Genomic DNA, 18,263 nt, shown 5'->3' on the forward strand with positions numbered 1-18,263 from the left:
CATAGGTTTTCCCTTATAATCTGACATTCATCTTTCTTTGTGTCCATTTCAATAATTTCTTCCCAATCTAAACAGTTTTTTTGTATCCGTAGAGTTGGCATATGGTGCTTGCATGAGAAACTCTCATTTATTAAATCATTTATTTATAATAAATGTAATAAATACATAAATAAAGTAATTTTTATTTATTTAATAATTTGTTTTTTAAAAAAGACAACTCTGTGTTCTGTCCAACTCCAATATCAGGTGTTATATTTCCTTTTCAGAGACTTTGCAAGGCTTTGGCACCGGTTTTATTTTTTACTTTCTGGTTAAACACAGGAATTGTCCTTTCTGCCATGTTATGCATATGGGACTGTTCCTGTCAAGGATTTGAAGAAGTAGCTCTGAGCAAAGGGTCGGGACGGCCCAGGCCACGCGGCCTGGGAGGGGGACAGCCGCAGCTCCTGGCGCTCACTCCCACTCCGTAGCCTGTGTGCATCCTGCTCAGCCGGAGCCGCATGCAGAAGCCTGGGGCACGGGGAGCCCTGCTGACTGGGTTTGCGTGGCAGACATCCCCCTGGTGGAGGAGGCCCTGCTGCTCACCAGGCTTGCACACAGGCGTCCTGCAGAGCGTGGAGGGAGGCCTTTAGTGTTGATAGCGCCCAGGGCCTAGGAGAGGATTCTGCTCCCAGTAAGAGTGCGGAGCTGAAGAAGGAGGTGTGAACATCTCTACAGGGTCTTGCCAGCCTCCACGTGGAACGGACGTCCTGACTGAGCCCCGGCCACCACAGAAGGGTCTGGAGCATGCCTTCCCCGCGGGGGGTGTCACCTCCCGGGGAGAGAACATGGGACCCGATGAGGAGGAGCCCCAGCTTGGAAACAGACACAGGTGCATCTGTGGCATTAATGTGTCATGGACAGAAGCTGCTGGGGAGCAAACGTCTGGACCATTCCACTAGGGGGTCGACGAGGAAGCTGGGTGGAGAACCCCGTCGAGGAATGGAACCCCAAGGCGGAGGGGCCATGGTGGCACCTCGTGCCGGGTGTTTGGATGCACAGCTGTTGGATGCCCTTGGGCACGGTGCTGGCGGCTGGTGTCCCTGCTGGTGCCAGGATCTGGAAAGGACGCCACACCCTCTCTGTCTCTGTCCCTGGAGGGCACGGGGGCCCACAGCACAGCCGACAGGCTGCCCCTGAGTGGCTGCTGTGACAACAAGGTTCCAGGAGGTCCACCGTTTGCTTCTGAGTTCATCTTTTTTTTTTTTTTTAAGATTTTATGTATTTGAGAGAGAGAGAATGAATGAGCAGGGGCAAGGGGCAGAGGGAGAAGCAGACTCCCTGCTGAGCAGGGCACCCAACATGGGGCTCGATCCCAGGACGTGGGATTATGACCTGAGCCGAAGGATGATGCTTCACCGACGGAGCCCCCCAGGGCACCCCAGAGTCTATCCTCTGGCTCCCAGGAAGGACATGGAGCACCTCACCCAGGGGATGCGTACTCCATCCTTGGGACGATGGCAGCACTTGGCATGGCGTAGCCCAAGGCACTAGTTCCCCCAGGACGTATCCCTGACGCGCTGCACCCACTCTGAGCTCTTCCGTTTGTTTCTTGACACCATCTTCCTTTCCCTCCTGTCACCTAGAAGGTCGCTGATCTCATTGTTCCTTGTCGCTGCCTGCCTAGGGATGCCGAGCTGGCCTCAGGCTGTACCTGCTCCTCAGCTGAGCCCCCGGGGAGTACGGGAGCCCTGACAGCCAGAGAGGAGCATGCCCAGGGGCTCACACTTAGGTGCACTCCTGCTCGCCCTCACCCCTCGACCCTGCCCACCAGTCTCACCGTGTTCCTCTGTCAGCCACCACGTCTGTGTGCTCTGTCCACCCTCCGCCGGGATGGGCCTGTGCTTGGGGGGAAGGGTAGGCAAGGCATCCCTCAGGAATTAGTCACCAAGTCATTTCTGCGCAATCTGGCTGCTGCCTCATCCCCACACACAGGATAGAGAGGGTGACGGTCGGCAGTATGTTGCTTTTTATGGCTGGGAGCAATGTAAGGCTCATAAAAAATAGCAGCAGAAGTACTGAGCTGCAGCAGCGCCCTCCCCCCTCCAGGGTCTAGTGTGGCACTGGCACGTTGTGGGGGGCACCTCCCCCCGCTCACCTTGACGGAGGAAGCCCAGCAGAGCCGGGCGGCAGCATTCTTACCATTTCTGTGTCTGATATTTTAAGCCCTTTCCCAACACAGTCCTTCTCCTCGGCCTGTGTCCTGGGCCTTCAGCCTGCACCCCAGGGCCGAGGAGTTCCCCCACCCTTCCCCAAGGAGAGAGCCTCTGCGCCCTTGGGGCTGGGATGAAGCCTGTGTCTCCACCCGCTATTTGCAAACAGCCTTGGGCTCAGAAAGCACCCAGGAAGGCACTGGACTGATAGGAGTTCCCAGAGTCACAGAGCAGAAAGGGGGGGACCACTGGGAGGACTGGCGCGCTCCGTGCTGGATCCTGCAGGCCCTCCAGGCGCTGCTGCGGGGGATTGTGGGCTCTCGCTAACGTCTACCACACAAACTGTTTTGGTTTGGGGATCCGACACTCTCCAGCTATGGGTCCCTGGCCCATGACTGCCCCTGGGGCCCGGCTGCACTCCTTCAAGGGCTTCACATTTTAGAAGGGAAGCTTGGTGTAGTCCTGTGTGGTGGGTGGTGGGGTCAGAGGGCCGTGGGGACACGTGTGGAGCAACTGACCACGGCCGAGGACAGTGGTCCCTGCTCAGCCCTGGACACCCGCCCTCTCTTCCCTTCGTGGTGCTGCAGGATGTGCTCCCCGCCCTGGCGCAGTCAGGCTTCCCACGGCAGCTGCTGCAGGCAGGTCCGGAGCCCCTTGGCCAGAACATGGCTCCCCATATGGCCGAGGGAATGGAGGCCAGAGCTTTAGAGGGCAGAGGGGGGGACAAGAGTGACACAGGACATAGAGGTGTGGTTGAGGGGTCTGGAAAGAGACTGCCGTTTCCATGTCAATAGGGGTGTTGGGGAGGGTGCAAGGCCCCTTCGGAGCCTCTCTGAACCTGCTCTGCACGGTAGGTTTCCTTCCGTCCCAAGCTCACAAGCCCCAGAGGCGATGGGCCAGGGCTGGGGAGGGGGGGGGCAGCGAGCATCACCAGCACTTTTGTAACAGCCTTGGTGACAATGATGCCAACCTGCGGGAGTGCTCCCCAGAGTCCTAGGTGCATTCGCAGGGGCAGGGGTGTCCTCCTGCTGTGTAGGGAGAGGGGGGTGTGACTGCACGCTGCTCCCTGACCTGTAGCCTCTGGGGTCTTCAGAGAGGCCTCCTGGCAGCTGGGGGAGGATTTAGGTCCAGAGGATTGCTCGGGATTTCTCAAATGTGTACGATGGATTAGAGATGCCCCCCACTTGAGGTGTAAACTGAGGTCAGGTTGTGAGGCCGCTGAGATGGCAGGTGAGAGGCCTGTTCAAGTCACCGAGGCCCCTCCCAACCTCCGTGTAGAAGCAGAGCCATCATGACTCAGGCACAGCCGTGGTCTGTCCTCCCCCTTGGGTGTGAGGTGCTGCCAACTCCCCACAGCCCCCAGAGCCAACCGTGCCAGGAAGCCGGGAGCATCCTATAAGATCCCTGGTGCTAGATGCTCAGTGCGGCCATACCTGCCAGGCGGTCTTGGGGAGGGTCTGCTGAGGTCAGGGCGTGATGGTGGTCAGGGCCTGACAGTGATCAGGCCGCAGTCAGAGCATGATGATAGGCCACAAGAGGTGCTGAGGGGCGCTGGGGCCTCACTCACTGGGCGGCGGGAGAGGCAGCAGGAAAACCACCGGCGTGAGCCACGGAGGCAGAAGCAGCCATGGTTCCAGGGCCTGGGGCTCCCACTGGGAATGGGAGGAGGGCCGCCTGGTGACTGGGGGCTCCAGAGGGGCCTGGGACCCCATGTGCCGGAGGGCAGGGATGGCCATGGGGATGTGTGGGGCCAGGACGTGGCTCCGCCAAGACGCGAGCCAGGGTCCAGTGGTTGGTGCCGGGGACACGGGGGGAGGAGGGATGTGGTCGTCAGCACTTTGTGACCATGCAGACGTTTCTTGTGCAAGGAGGTGGAAGAGAAGGTCTGTGGGCTGGAACAGGTGGACCCGGAGCTGCGGGAATGGTGCCAGGGGCCCATCCGAGGTCTCGTGGGCCTGAAGCCACACTGGGCCTTCTGTGGGAAGATGCATCCTAGGGCCATGCTGGTGGCGACTGGGCAGCAGAGGGTCTTCCAGGGGCAGGGCCTTGGGCAACAGGCTGGGCATGGGGATGTGAGCCGGACCCCCGGGAGAAGCAGGTGCAGGGCAGGGACCACGATGACCTGGGGGTAGTTCCCGAGGCCAGAGCAGGGCTGGTGGAGAGGGCAGGACATCCTCTTCCTCTGGTCTCCCTCCCCTCCCTCCTCCCCGCTCCCCTTCCCCCTCCTCTTCCCTGCCCTTCCCCCTCCCTTTCCATCCCCTCCCCTCCCACCCTGCCCCCTCCCCCTTCCTGTTCTCCTCCCTCCTTCCCTCTTCTCTTCAGATGAATAAAATTACTTAAAAAGTAATATATTTTTTAAACTCATGTGCAACATAGTATTTAAGAAGCTTTGAAAATTTTAATCATCCCTATCTCGCAATTCCCTGATAGTTATTTTTATAGTAAATAGTTCTTAATGACTGATAGGTTTTTAAATGGTTCCTGTCAAGAGGAATTCAAAAACCCCAGTGTCTTTCCTTCCTGCTTTTCATCCCTGCCACTCCCATGGGGCCGAATACTCAAATCTGTTTCCATCGCAATTTTCCCTTTTCTGCTTGTTCTTGGTGGTTTGTTGAGGGTGATCTGAATGTTTTGTAAGTTGCTGTGTGGGGGTCTGAGAAGCACCACTTACCGGTGGAGTTCCCGGAATGTAGGGGGGAGAGTCACGGTGCCCAGGACGCTGGAGCCTGGCCGAGGTCACGCGTGGTGTGAGCGGTGGCTCTGACACATGTGTGCCATGTTGCGCTGGGAACAGCTCAGGTGCTGGGGCTGTTCTGAGCTCCTCTCTCCTCCTCTCTTTCAGTGTTCTGGGCCCAGCGGTGACCTTCAGGGTGAGCGCCAGCATCTGGAACCTGACGACAGCAGATGTGGTGCAGGCCACAGGTAAGGCTGCTCCACGCACCCTGTGGACAGGGAGGCCCAGTCTCCCCAGATCCCCATTGCCACTGTCCACAGGCCTGGCTGCGGGGCAGGAGTGTGTGTAATGAAGACCATGTGGGCCCTCTGAGATGGAGGGGCAAGGGTGGGGGAGCAGGGGCCGCGGCGGCCCTGTGTGAACAGAACACGTGCCATTTGCTTTAACCCCATGTCCCTGGTGTCCCACCGGTGCATCTTCTGTCAGGGACCTGCACGGGGCAGGAAGGATGGTTTAAACAGACAGGGAGCTGCGTTCCAGCTTCGCCCTCGAGGCCCTGGAGATTCCTGCGCACCTGCCTTGAGAACCAGCAAGCCACCTCCAGTGGGATGGTGTCGGCCGGGGTGTGGGCAGCTGGGGGGCTCCAGCTGCTAGAAGTCGGGCTGTCTCACCTGCTTTGGTTGCTGGTGAACTTGACTTGCCAGCCGTCTTGGTGCCCTTCATAGCTCTTTTCCTGAAAGTGATGATGTTGGGTCCCAGTCACGTCTGGTAGAGGGAGGATTCTTACCAAGCTGCCTTTCCTCCAGGAGGCTCTGTGCAGCGCCGAGGGCCCCAGGCTTCCCTCTAGGGTCCTGTGTGACCATCAGGCCGTGGGTGTCGGGCTAACTGACTAGGAGTATGGGGGCAGCTTGATGTGGCCTCGGCAAGGGAGGCCAGCCACATTCATTGCAGACACGCTGCCTCCCAACAGGGAGTGGGACTCGGTGTCAGCAGCTCCGACCCCTCATGACCACGGGCTCCTCCTTCCCTCCGGCATCCGTTTTATGGTCCTAGCTGCTCAACAAGAGATTATTGAACATGTTTGAGGCCAAATCAGTTACCAGCGTTTTCATGCAGAGACACAGAAACACATTCACAGCTGTTGTGTCCATGGCCATTCCTCCCAGCGCTGGGCGGTTGTGCTGTCAACATTGGGTTCACTGGCCCGTCACATTGCGGTGACGAGCAGAACACAGCAGAAGGAAGCCTTTTCCTCTTTGGTACCCATGGTGACGCACCCTCACTGAATAGCCTTCTGTTTATTTTATTGCTTTCTGGGGAAAACAAGGTCTGTTACCTAAAATCTAGTTTCTCGGTTATTTTAAATGTGTTCGTGATGTGCACCGAGGTACTGTGTGCTGACGGGATGTTCCCCATCGATTGTATGTTTGAACATCATTGCAGCAACTTTCCGTACACTTGAATCAACTGAATTACAGCATGTGCTGGTATGGGCTCTCGTAGCTGTGCAAGCTGTAGCTCATCAACCACGTGCAAAAGGACATATATACCTAGTCTCAAAACTTAGTTCTCTTATGTTGTGAGTCCTTTTATGATATTAAGAGCATAGCTGATGCCACGTAGGAGAAAGAGGATGGAAAGTACATTTGTGACTATCAGGGTTCTGTGGTTTGGTAGTAGATATGCCAATGCATAGCAGGTACCACGTGCCAAGTCCCTAGGGGAGTGAATGGGTCCCAGGAAGAGAACCGAGCTCACCAAGCATGAGGCTTAGTCACGTGTTAGCAGGGAAAGAACTTTGGGTAGTTTCTTGTTTCAAAGACGGCATGGAGCCCTAGTTGGTGCGAGCGGCCCAGTGGCACTGATGGGGTGGACGCTGTGTGCTGGGGGCTGCGGTGGTGGTGGTGGGGCTGCTGCCTGTACACCCAGCGCCACGTCTGGTCCCCTCTGGCCCGACAGCCCCACCAGGGGCACAGAGATGGCACAGCCCTGCTGAGGGAATGTACAGGGAGTTCTTGTGCTAATCTCGTGCAGAATGGAACAAACCAGAATGAATAGGGGTGCAATCAACACCACATGGCTCCTGTCAAACATGAACGCTGTGTGCCTGAGGGGTGGATGCAGCTGGCCTTCCGTGAGTGATGTGATTCTCTTCTGGACATTCTGCTGAATTTGTGAACCTGGGCATGAATACATGGTGTGCCTGAGGTGTGCAAAGGCAGTGGGTGCCTCCGGGCGAGGTGCCCCTGTGTCGCCGGGTGTGCAGGAGCGCCCACTGTTCCCATGTTGTGCTATGTGTGTGTCGGGCATGTGGGTTTGTAATCAAACATCTGTATGCACCACGAAATGGTCGCAAGTGGAGGCGTCACACCTGGTCGTGCCCTGTAACCTTCCCAGCCGCGCCATCTCAGCGTCTTGGGCAGGACAGAGAAACCCCTTCCTACCCTGCATTTCCTTGGTCTTTCACTCCAAGTAGTATGTTTCTAATCGGTTTTTGCATTTCTCCTTCGAGAGAAGGTTTGGTTAAGTCCCGTCCTAGGAGAAGTGCTTCCTTCCCGTCGGCAGCAGCACAGCACACCCCGTGACCCTGGGCCCCATCTTCCTGCCGGGAGCCACCTGGTGGGCTGCCCTGCCTCTGAAATCACCTGTTCCTACAGCCCCCCTCATTTTCCCGTTGAGCACCTGTAGGGTTAGTGAGTCTCCTCTCTGCTGTGCTGCTGTCCTGCTTCTGATGGAAGCATCATCTGCACAGAAGAGGGCAAGGCCGTGTCTCCTGTGGCATCTCTCGTGGACACTAGCTCGTGGCTCAGCTCTGGACTCTGAGGCTCCAGGAGTGTAGTTTGGGGGCTCGCCTCCATACAGGAATGCTTTAACACACATCAAATGTGGGCTACAGAGTGGGAGGTCAGGCAGCTGTGCCTGTGTGCAGGGTGTTCGACCCCAGAGCCCTGTCCACAGTGAGTGCTGCCCAGCCTTCTGGCGTTTGGGTAAAGGGGGTGGGCATGTTTATTTTGGAAAGGATGATGGAGTCGCACCTGGCCCAGTGAAAGGAGCCCTTCTGAGATGCTTAGTCTGACCATCTAAACTGTCTTTCCAAGCGAGCCTTGTGCTTCAGGCTTCCTTAGGTTTTCTCCCAGGGGAGGCACTGCACAGGCCTAGGCCGTGTCAGCACCCAGAGGACAGCAGCCTCCTCAGGAGGAGTCAGCCTGCCTTCCAGAGGCCTGGATGCAGTTTCAGGTGCCCAGGGGAGGGGCCTCACCAGGTAAGGCCACCCAAAGAAGCTGGCTTTGGGTGGGCGACCAGGAACAACCTGGCTCTTAGGTGGGTGGGGAGGTGAGGACAGGCAGCCATATGAGGCACAGGGCCAATGCACCAGGGGCCCACCTGCCAGGGACAGGGTGGGGGCTGGAATCCAGGGTCAGTCCTGAATCAGGCTGTGTAGTGTGGGGTATTGTCCTTAGCACCTACTGGGAGCCCTCAAGTTTGGCTTACCTGTGGCTGAGGGAATATACTTTCCTCCCGGTGATGGCAGGCTGGCCAAGGGCCCACAGGCAGAGAGGGCGACCCTGGGTGGCACACACACCGTGTGCCATCCACTCTGGGCCCCGGTGAGCACGCGGGGCTGCATGGTGCAGGTGTCACTGGTCGGGGGGATGGGGAGAACCCGTCTGCAGTAGCTGCAGTCCCACTGTGGCTGGATCGCATGCCCTGTAAGATGGGCTGGTGGCCCTTGGCAGAGAGGGGGGCTGTACTCCTCCAGGGAACAGGCAGGGTGCTCTGGAAATACTGGGGCCCATGTGCCAGGAAGATCTATGCTCGCCTGCAGGTGAATGAGATCCCTGTGAAAGATCTGTGATGGTAGAAGTTCTCAGGGACTGTGCACGCTTCTGAGATGTGACTCCTCCCAGAGCAGAGCCTCAGGTCATGGCAGCCGGCGGGGTGGGGGTTCTGAGGTGCCACGGGGTGCTCCCAAAGAGGCCTGATGTGCCCGTAGCAGGAAGGATGGGACAGGCTCACCTGTCATTTCTAGTGACGTGGGCCTGCTGTTCAGACACCAGCCTTGGCTGAGGGTCCAGGGGCACTCGGGGGGGGGGGGGTGTGCTCCTGTTTGTGCAGCGGCTTCTGGCAGGTTCCAGCTTGAGGGGTTGCAAGGCCTGGCTGGCCTGCGGGGTCCCAGGTAGTGGTCAGGGTCTGCCAGTGAGGCTAGCAGGCAGCATGCTGCTGGTGGTGGATGGCACGGGAGGGTGAGGCCACTACGTCAGCATCTGCTAGGCCTGTGGAACTCCAGAACGAGGTGTGGGGGAGTGGCCACAGGTGGCGGACAAGGACACAGAAGCTGTGATGCTGGGAGATGGGCGCCTGCCCGGAGGCAGGACATAGAGAGTGAGGTGCACTGTGCAGCTGGAGAGGGTCCTCCTGGGAGGGAGTACAGCCTGTGCTCCGGCTCCAGCAGCTCCGTCCTATGTGGTTGCTGCTCTGTAGGAAGTGCTGAGCATCCATGGAACTGACAGGTCACAAGTTTCAAAAGCAAAATGTAGGAAGAGGCCTCTCATCCCTTTGAAGATCCTGAGATGACACATTGGTCTTGTGGGGCCCGGAGAACAGAATTGTGTCCTTCAGGGCACTGGTGAGGCTGGGAGTGGCGTGCTTTCCCTGGGGTGCTGCCCTGATGAGGGCTTCCCACTGTTTCATGAGGACAAGGGCAAACAGATGGATTTGGGGCGCCAGTCCTTGTTCCTGGGGAGTGCAGAGCAGGCGATGGGCAAGGGGGCCTGGACGGGGCACGGGAATGATGGGCCTCCTATTGCTGTGGAGAAGTGAGATCATGGAGTTGGCCACAGGGTCGTCTGGGGCCTCAGGAACCTGCTGTGGTCACAACAGGGTGTGCTCTCCTCTTCGTGCGGGCACAGCGACCTCTGCTTCTGTGCACGGGCATGTCAGAGACGCCCCTCTCCCCTGTGCTGGCTGTGTCGCTCTGCCCACCCAGCAGGTGTGGACGGGGACCTCGCTTATGGTAGGGGCTGGCTTTCCTCCTGACGCGGGGACTGGCCTATGCGGACCTGGGGTGATGCGTGGTGTTGGGAGTGATTCGTGAGCTGCACATGCACAGGTGGTCGCCTGGCTTCCTGGGCACATCGGGACTTGGGTGCCGACATGGAACCACCGCAGGGATGCAGCAGGGTCACACTGTGGGACAGATCCAGAAATGCGCTTCCGGGGCTGGGAGTGCTGGGGAGGCAGAAGTGGATTCGGGGGTTGGGGGGTGCATTGGGGGTGCAGCAGGGGCAGACAGGACCCAAGGAGCCACCCAGGGTGCATGTGCAGGGCACCTGGCCCAACCTCAGCCACAGGCCAGGTCCTGGCCCTGCCCCTGCTTCCTCCCTGGGCCGCAGGCCAGTATGGGACCCAGGCAGGAACCTGCCCTGTCGGTGAGACACCTACCCAGGGTTAGTGAGTCCCGTCATCTCAGGGTCAGTAGATCCCCTGAGTCGGCTTCGCAGTCAGGGTCCAGTTTCCTGCGCACTCGCCCCCCAAAGTGACACCTACTGGACGTCAGCCTCGCACCAGGAACTGTGTAGCAGCAGTGCCACTGGCTGAGTGAAAGTGACTTTGCCCTTGTAGAGGCTCCCCCCAGGGAAGGTGGAAGATGCATGAGCCAGCGGTAGTGGGACATGGCATCATGGGGGGGGGGGTGACATGTTGAGTGTGACGTGGCAAAGTGGACGCTGAAGGGACAGTGTTACATCAGGTAACACAGCACAGCCAGTCCAGCGTGTGCCCCTGCCATGTGGTGCTGAGTTTGAATGCCTCACGCACAAGGATGGAAGCATGATGGGGTGATGCCCATGACCTGTCCCATCGTCATCAGGAAGCACCAAGCGTTCTGAGAAGGAGCCGGGCAAAGGCAAAGGGGTGTCTCTCAGCCGAGGCAGCCAGCCATCCTACCTTGGGAGGCGTGCAGGCCTGTCCTGGAAACCCGGGCTGTTCGTGGGCTGAGGGGGCCGGGGGACCTGACCCCACGGGGCCAGGGGGGTGCCATAGGGCTGGTTAGCAAGGGGGGGCCTGAGAACCAGTGCCCGCCGGCTGCGGCCTCCAGGAGGCAACTGGGTGAGGGCGGGAAGGGCGCTGGCCCCTCCCTTGTCCTGCACAGCCAGGGAACTGCTTCTGGCACTTTCCCAGCATTCACCGGGAGGAGGTGGTGCCAACAGCACAGCAGCCCCACTGGACAAGCCTCCCAGAGCCGCGTTTCTCTGATCAGAGGCCAGTTCTCCTCGCGGTGTCACCCCGAGCGTAGGGGAGTCGATGTGGCCGGGGGTTCCATGGGTTCTGTGGGCAGTCACAGGCGGGGTTAGCTCTGCTCGGATCTATGGACAGTGCTCCAGCAGGGCCGGGGTGGCTTTTAGACCAAACACGACAAACCATACTGTTCGATCCACACTCGTTTCCTCCCAGACAAAGGCCGACACCGAGTGACATGTATGCTCCGTGGGAGGAGCGCGTGCCCCCTGCAGGTGGCTGAGTGGGTCACAGCTCTGTGCCCCAAGGTCCCCAGGGGTCGGTGGTGCTCACTGGGCATTGGCGGTCCTGGACGCTTCCTGCTGTTGCTCCAGCTTCTGCGTGCTTGCCGCCCCTTTGGAGGGTGATGGGAGCTGGAGCCCCAGCCTCTCCACCTACGGCTGTGAGAACGGCCCACCTACCTCACTGGCCCAGCAAGCCCCTGTCTGCCCCCACAGCTGCAAACAGGTACCTGGGGGCTTCCCAGGCCAAATGGCGGGGGTGGGTCCCAGGGGTCCCTCCTCCCCCTCTGGATACACAGTGCTCAGTAAATGTGCCCACCCTACTCCCTAGTCTTCACCCTGTTGGTGGAAAGTGGCCGAATTTAACCAGCAGGGTGTATGTGGAACCCAGTGTGTGGGGTGAGAGCTTGATCCTGTTGTGTAAACCCCCAAAGCAGGATGGACATGGATGGGGTCCAGGAGAAGGTGCCTCACCTCCCAGCTCTGGCGGTTTGGGAGATTCCTAGCTTCTAGGTACCCTCGGTGAAATGGGGAGCACACTGGCCTCGCAGGGCAGGGTGGGTCAGACAGGGCGGCCTGGCCTGCTCGAGCTCCAGCATGGCCCATCCTTGTGATGACCTCTCTTCCCTCCATGGGGAACTGCAGCTGCTGCATTTGTAACGGAGGGCAGTGTTTGATCGTGGACAGTCAGGATGGCACTGGTGAGCACTTTATGGCGAATCTACGTCAGCACAGGTGACTCAGGCATGTCGCCAGTCAGCTCTGTGACACAGCCCTCCCTGGACGGGTGATGCCCTGGGGTGCTCCCCCGCACTACGGCCTTTAGAGCCTCTTCCTGATCCACATCCAAGGGCCGCGTGTCCAGTGGGACTTGGGCATTTATGTCGTATGAGCTGAGAAGCTGCGGGTGTGACGTGAACCTGGAAACCTGAACAGGGTTGGTTTGTGTGATGTGCCAACCAGGCATGAGAGAAGGGAGGTCACAGCTCTGGGAGGCAGTCCTGGTCCCAGGCTCCGTAGGCTTGACTGGGGCGACAGCACAGATGCTCAGGGTGGAGACCCCCAGGATCGGCGGGAAGAGGCTGGATGTGCGGCGAAGGAAGCAGAGACCCAGAGGGTGGCCCCAGCACCTGGGAGTGGCTCCCTGGAGGAAGGGGGGCTCTGGGAGCACACAGCAGGTCACCGTGGATGGCATCTCTCTGTGGGCAGAACGAAAGCGCAGACACACGTGTGGATTACAGCCACGTGTGAACAAAGGGAGGGTGGGGCAGGCCCGAGGCCCAGGTGGATGAGGTGGTTGGACCTCACCCAACCAGGAGGGATGCAGGCACCTCACAGTCAGCCAGCTGCGCCCCATCCTGGATGCGGGAGGGGGTCAGCGGGTTGGTGGCCATTTCTTGTCCTTCCCCTAAATGAGGAGATAGAATCGCAAATGGGGGGCAGTGGTGATGGCAGCTCCTGTGCCTAGTGGCCCCGATAAGACCGGACAGACCGGCCTGAGCCAGCCAGAGGCTGCAGGCTCGGAGCTGTCCCTGCGGGGGCAGCTGTCCTGTCATGGCCACTGTGTCCGTCTGCAGCTCGTCTTTGTTTCTGAGCATCACCAGTTCTACAGACACATCATGCCAGATAAACATGAAATCCCTGAGTGTCCAAATGGCACTTGCCAGAGGCACGCGGCCACCATCTTAACAAAAGGTGCTGATGTTCCTGGTTTTCCATATGTTGGGCAGTTGTTTCATGTCTTCACTTGAGAAAACTCTGGCCTGTGAACAATTAAAGGAGGAGCTCTGTGATGGTTCCGGGGGTGTTAATACAGTGAGCACTGTCGGCCACGTTCTCACCTGTCAGAGTGACTGGGTGTCCTGGAACAACCCTTCAAATTAAAAACAGCCGACACGATTTAACTGAGGTTAATAATGATGCTGGAAAATTGAATGAGCAGAGAAACCAATGTGGCAGACTCCTTCTCCTGCAGTACTTCGTTTTGTGGAGAACTGACCCAACCTGTGGCCCGTGAATGTACCCTAGCTGACCCCTGTGACCCTTCGCAGCATTTTACAGGCCAACCCAGCCCTGGGCCCACGGCTGATGTGGTTCTGTTGAAAATGGTGCACTCTTATAAAGTGGTTTTCCCAGTGCCTGCGTGTGGCCCACGGAGGTGGATGGAATGAGCCCCTCTTTCCCATGATCCTGGGGAGCTGCAGGCATGGCTAGCTGGTGGGAGACAGACTTTGCTCCACTGCACACCAAGGTGTCAGTTGTTAAGATGTGATAATCCATATTTATGGAGCATTGTTAAGAGGATCCACCTGAGTCTGGGGGAGACTGACACCACGTGGGGGTACAATTAGCAGCTTGAGGGAGCCTGCACAGCTGTGCAAGTGTGGGCAGGTGTCCTAGCTGCGGTAGGCGCCACGACGGGGGTGCGGGAAGGTCGGGCTGCCAATGGCTGTCCTCTGTGGACAGCTACAGGGCAGGCAGGGCTGGAGAACCCCAGGAGGAGTGTGGCTTGAATGGGTGCTGGCAGGTGGGGCTCAGAGCTCCAAACGCAGGCAGGAAGTGACAGCGGTAGGATTTGGTAATCGAGGGGATAGAGGAAAAGACAGCAGTGAGGGTACAATCAGGAAGGAGTGGCTGCCAGGCCCCCAGCTCCATTCACATTGAGGTATGGAAGCCATGGTGGCCCCATGAAGGGATAGGAAGGGTCAGGGCCTTGGTGCCTGCAGAAGAATCTGTTCTGGAGGCACAGGTTGTGTGTGAAGCCTGGTGCGTTCAGGTGGACACAGACCCCACAGCCTGGCCTGTGCAGGGGCCTCTCCCTCTGGCCCCTGAAGGTGTCTGAACACTTGCATCCTGGAGGAGAGCATGTGCATATCCCCAGACCACACTCCCCATGGAGGCATCCTCCTTCCCTCCCTCCCATGGCCACCCAGTCCCTCTGGACATGGGTTTCTGTGCTAGTGTCCTTGGTGGGAGTAACACCCACAGAGGCAGGTGCCTAGGAAGGATCCAGTGGGGATGCCCTGATGGCGGCCACCCCCTTCACGTGCAGCTGGGGGTCCCTCTCAGCCTAATTTGGAAGGGAGTCTCACGGGGTCCCCTGCTTGCTTGCTCTGGGGCATCTTTCAGTCTTCGTTGGTGGGCTGGAACACTCCTTCCGTGAAAGGGGACTTATTTATATGCAGCTTTCTGGAACATGCCTATTAGGTTTAATGCCTTTCTTTCACCACATTCATCAAATTTAATCTCTTTATTGGTTTATGATAAGGCACACTAAGAAAATGTGTTTTCTGCTTTGTCCTAAAGCTCATCCCTCTGCCGAGCTCCCTGTTCGGTGTCAGACGCCACGGTTGACCCTGAACATGATCCCCTCCTCCTGTACTGTTTCCACTGATTGAATAGTTGAGCTTTGGCAGCAAAGTGATGTGAAGAGGAGACGCAGAGGCCTCCCCATTTGTCCTCCGGTTAAGCCCAGACATAGCTGAAGGGCCGCCCTGAGTGCCGGGCACTCGCCTGGCACTTACCCGTGGGGCGTCTGGCCTGCCGCAAGCTTGCCTGCACCCCTGCTGGTTGGAAGCCTACTGCCCTAGTGTTCTCTGAGGCTCCCCCACAAGCAACCATACGTCTACCCAGCCACAAACCCTTTCCTGGGTTAGTTCATGAAAATCACTTTCACTGATCTTGTTCGTCATTGAAAGGGTAACCCACCCACAAGATGATAACCAGAGAGCAGAGCCGTGTTTGTAGCAGGTGACATACCACGTGGGATGCTGGGAAGTAGGTGTGTATGGGGTCAGATGGAGCAAATGACTGCAGGGTTTGTGAATCAGGCAGAGAAGGGTGCAGCCCCCGACACAGGCGGGTCTCAGACCCCCGGTCCATCCCCTCCATCCTGGCTGGTGGCTACCTGGGGAGGTGTGGCCCCAAGGGGACATGCCTCGAGGGGGCGGCCATCGGTGCTGCCAGGGACAAGTTCTCTGCAGGAGGCACCCAGGTGTGACAGAGAAGTGACAACACCCACCCCATGACCACAGACCCAGGACTTCCCCCAGGAAGTGTTTCTGGCTGTTCACCAAACTTCATATCATTTGTGATTTAAAAAAATTTCCCCCAAATCACCCACAAAAGCTGCAGCTGCCGTGGCTTTTAGAGGAATTCAGGGAAGGCTTTTCCATCAACACTCACGATCTCGTCATCAGCCTCAGGATTTTGCTCCCTTCTGAAAAGAGTGTCAGAAACCAACGAACAAATGAATCAAACATCAAAGGAGATCACTTATGATAAGAAAATGTTATGCATAATAAACATTAGCACATGTTTAACAAAAAAATTTCCTCTTGTAGAAGTCATTCCCATGTTAATTTAATCCTGCTGTCTAAGATAATATAATCTCTTTGAAACAGCCTCAATTCTAGTGCCCAGGGACCTTTCCTGGATCAGAGGCTGAATTTCCATCACCTGATGAGCTCATCTGATGTGACAGCCTTGGATGCAGACGGGGAGTCTCCTGTCAATAGCTTTTCGTCAGAGACAAAGAGAGGCAAATGTCTATATTCATTTTCTCTCCTCATGCATGAGTAACACCAGCTCTTTCCTCTTCCTCTGTCTCTACCTGGTCGTCATTGCAAATTTAAACTTCAGCTTTTGTGTTTCAAGCTGGCTGTGCCTGCAAAGCTGTTTATGGACGCCTGGCAGGCTTGTCTATCTGTTTAAGTTCAGAGTGTTTTGACATGTAAATTTACATGAGGCATATTTAATCAGTCACAATGATATGCTAATTGGATTCATCTGTGAACTGAATAAAAAGCACATTTGAAGAAAAATGAAGTGCCTTATTACCAGCTGAGGCACTTTGTAATCAGTGCTGTGAATCATCAAAATGTGAAGATAAAGGTGCCAGGTATTTGCTGGGGGGAACATGCTGGCCCTACTTCAGGTGAGCTTTTCTGGTGGCCCTGGCACATGGACAGGGTTCCGTGTGTGCATAGTGACCACAACAGGTGTGTCATAGGTCTTTTCGGTGCTGGCCCTCAAGATCACTCGGAATAACTGTACACCAGAACGACTGGTAAATCCATTGAGTGTGCAAGCATGTACAAGCATGTGGGTAAGTCTGTGAATGTGAACATATGTGTGAGTGTGAGCATGCTTGTGTGCAAGAGTGTGAGTGCATACAAATGTGTGTGTACGTAAGCATTTGTAGGTTTGTGAATGTGTCTGCAACTGTGTGCACATGTGTGTGCAGAGGCATGTGTGTGTGGGCACATTTGAGTGTACAAGCATGTGCGAGAGCACATGAGCCTGCTGTGAGTGTACACGTGCAGGCAAGTGTGTGTGGCCATGCAAGCATGTGAGAGTGCTGGTGTGTGAGTGTGAGCCTGGTGTGAATGTGTTTGAGTGTATGTAGGTGTGTGTATAGGTTTGTGGAGGCATATGTGTGCAAGCATGTTTGTTCACTGTGTGGGTGTGAGCATGTGTAAGCACATGAGCTCCCATGAGCTTGTACATGAACACTTGTAGGTGTGTGTGTGAGCATGTGTGAGTGTGTGAGGATGTTTATACACCGTGAGTGAGCATGTGTAAGTACATGAGCTCTTGTGAACTTGACATGAACACTCGTAGGTGTGTGGGTGAGCATGTGAGTGTGTGAGGATGTCTGTACACTGAATGAGCATGTAGAAGCACATGAGCTCCCGTGAGCTTGTACGTGAGCACTTGTAGGTGTGTGTGTGTGAGCATGTGTGAGTGTGTGAGAATGTTTGTACACTGTGTGGGTGTGAGTGAACATGTACAAGCACATGAGCTCCTGTGAGCTTGTATGAGAGCACTCATAGGTGTGTGTGAGCTGTGTGAGGGTACAAGGATGTTTGTACACTGTGAGTGGCAATGTGTAAGCACATGAGCTCCTGTGAGCTTGTAAGTGAGCACTCACAGGTGTGTGTGAGTGTGCGTGCAGGCCCAAGTGTGGAGGAAGGGGCCTCCCTCCCTGCTCCTCCCCAAGTCCGGTCTCGGCTTAGGAGCGAGTGTGATATTTCTCACACATTTCTTCTCCCTTCCCTTATATTCCCTTTCACTATTATTCATATTCCCCAAATGAATGAGAACATACACTGTTTGTCCTTCTCCGGTTACTGTGGCCAAGTTCAAAAAGGGTGTTGCCTGAGTTCTCCTCTAGGATTTTGATGGAATCTTGTCTCACATTTAGATCTTTCATCTATTTTGAGTTTATCTTTGTGTATGGTGCAAGAGAGTGGTCTAGTTTCATTCTTCTGCATGTGGATGTCCAATTTTCCCAGCACCATCTATTGAAGAGACTGTCTTTCTTCCAATGGATAGTCTTTCCTCCTTTATCGAATATTAGTTGACCATAAAGTTCAGGGTCCACTTCTGGGTTCTCTATTCTGTTCCATTGATCTATGTGTGAGAAATATCAGAAAGGGAGACAAAACATAAACACTTCTAACTCTGGGAAATGAACTAGGGGTGGTGGAGGGGGAGGAGGGCGGGGGTGGGGGTGAATGGGTGACGGGCACTGAGGGGGACACTTGACGGGATGAGCACTGGGTGTTATTCTGTATGTTGGTAAATTGAACACCAATAAAAATTAATTTATTAAAAAAAAAAAAAGGAGCGAGTGTGAGCGGGCCTGAGGTCAGGCAGCCCCGCCCCCGCCCCTCCGACATGCTGCTGCCCCGGGGCTCTGCTCACCCCGCCTTCGCCTTCGTAGCCGCAGCAGGAAGCGAACCAGCCAGCGCTCCTGGGCCCTGTTGTGCCCGACGGGCGTGGGGGGCTCAGCGACCCTGGATTCTTCACCCCATGAGCACACGTTTCCTCGGTAGTGCTGTGTACGTGGCACGCGCAGCGTGCGTCCTGTGCAGG

At 56.5% G+C, this 18,263-nt stretch overlaps 1 protein-coding gene across 2 annotated transcripts in view; it reads left to right on the forward strand.

Annotated features, from left to right (window-relative positions):
* PTPRN2 (protein tyrosine phosphatase receptor type N2) overlaps positions 1-18,263 on the forward strand; it is a 720,648-nt gene that overhangs the window by 338,398 nt on the left and 363,987 nt on the right. For both annotated transcript variants that reach the window (XM_055335454.1, XM_055335455.1), the window contains exon 11: positions 5,035-5,114. In XM_055335454.1, coding sequence (XP_055191429.1) covers positions 5,035-5,114 — 80 coding nt within the window. The remainder of the gene's footprint in view (positions 1-5,034; positions 5,115-18,263) is intronic.

This window comes from Nyctereutes procyonoides, unplaced genomic scaffold (genome assembly GCF_905146905.1).
Source record: "Nyctereutes procyonoides isolate TBG_1078 unplaced genomic scaffold, NYPRO_anot_genome, whole genome shotgun sequence".
Lineage (NCBI taxonomy): Eukaryota > Metazoa > Chordata > Mammalia > Carnivora > Canidae > Nyctereutes > Nyctereutes procyonoides.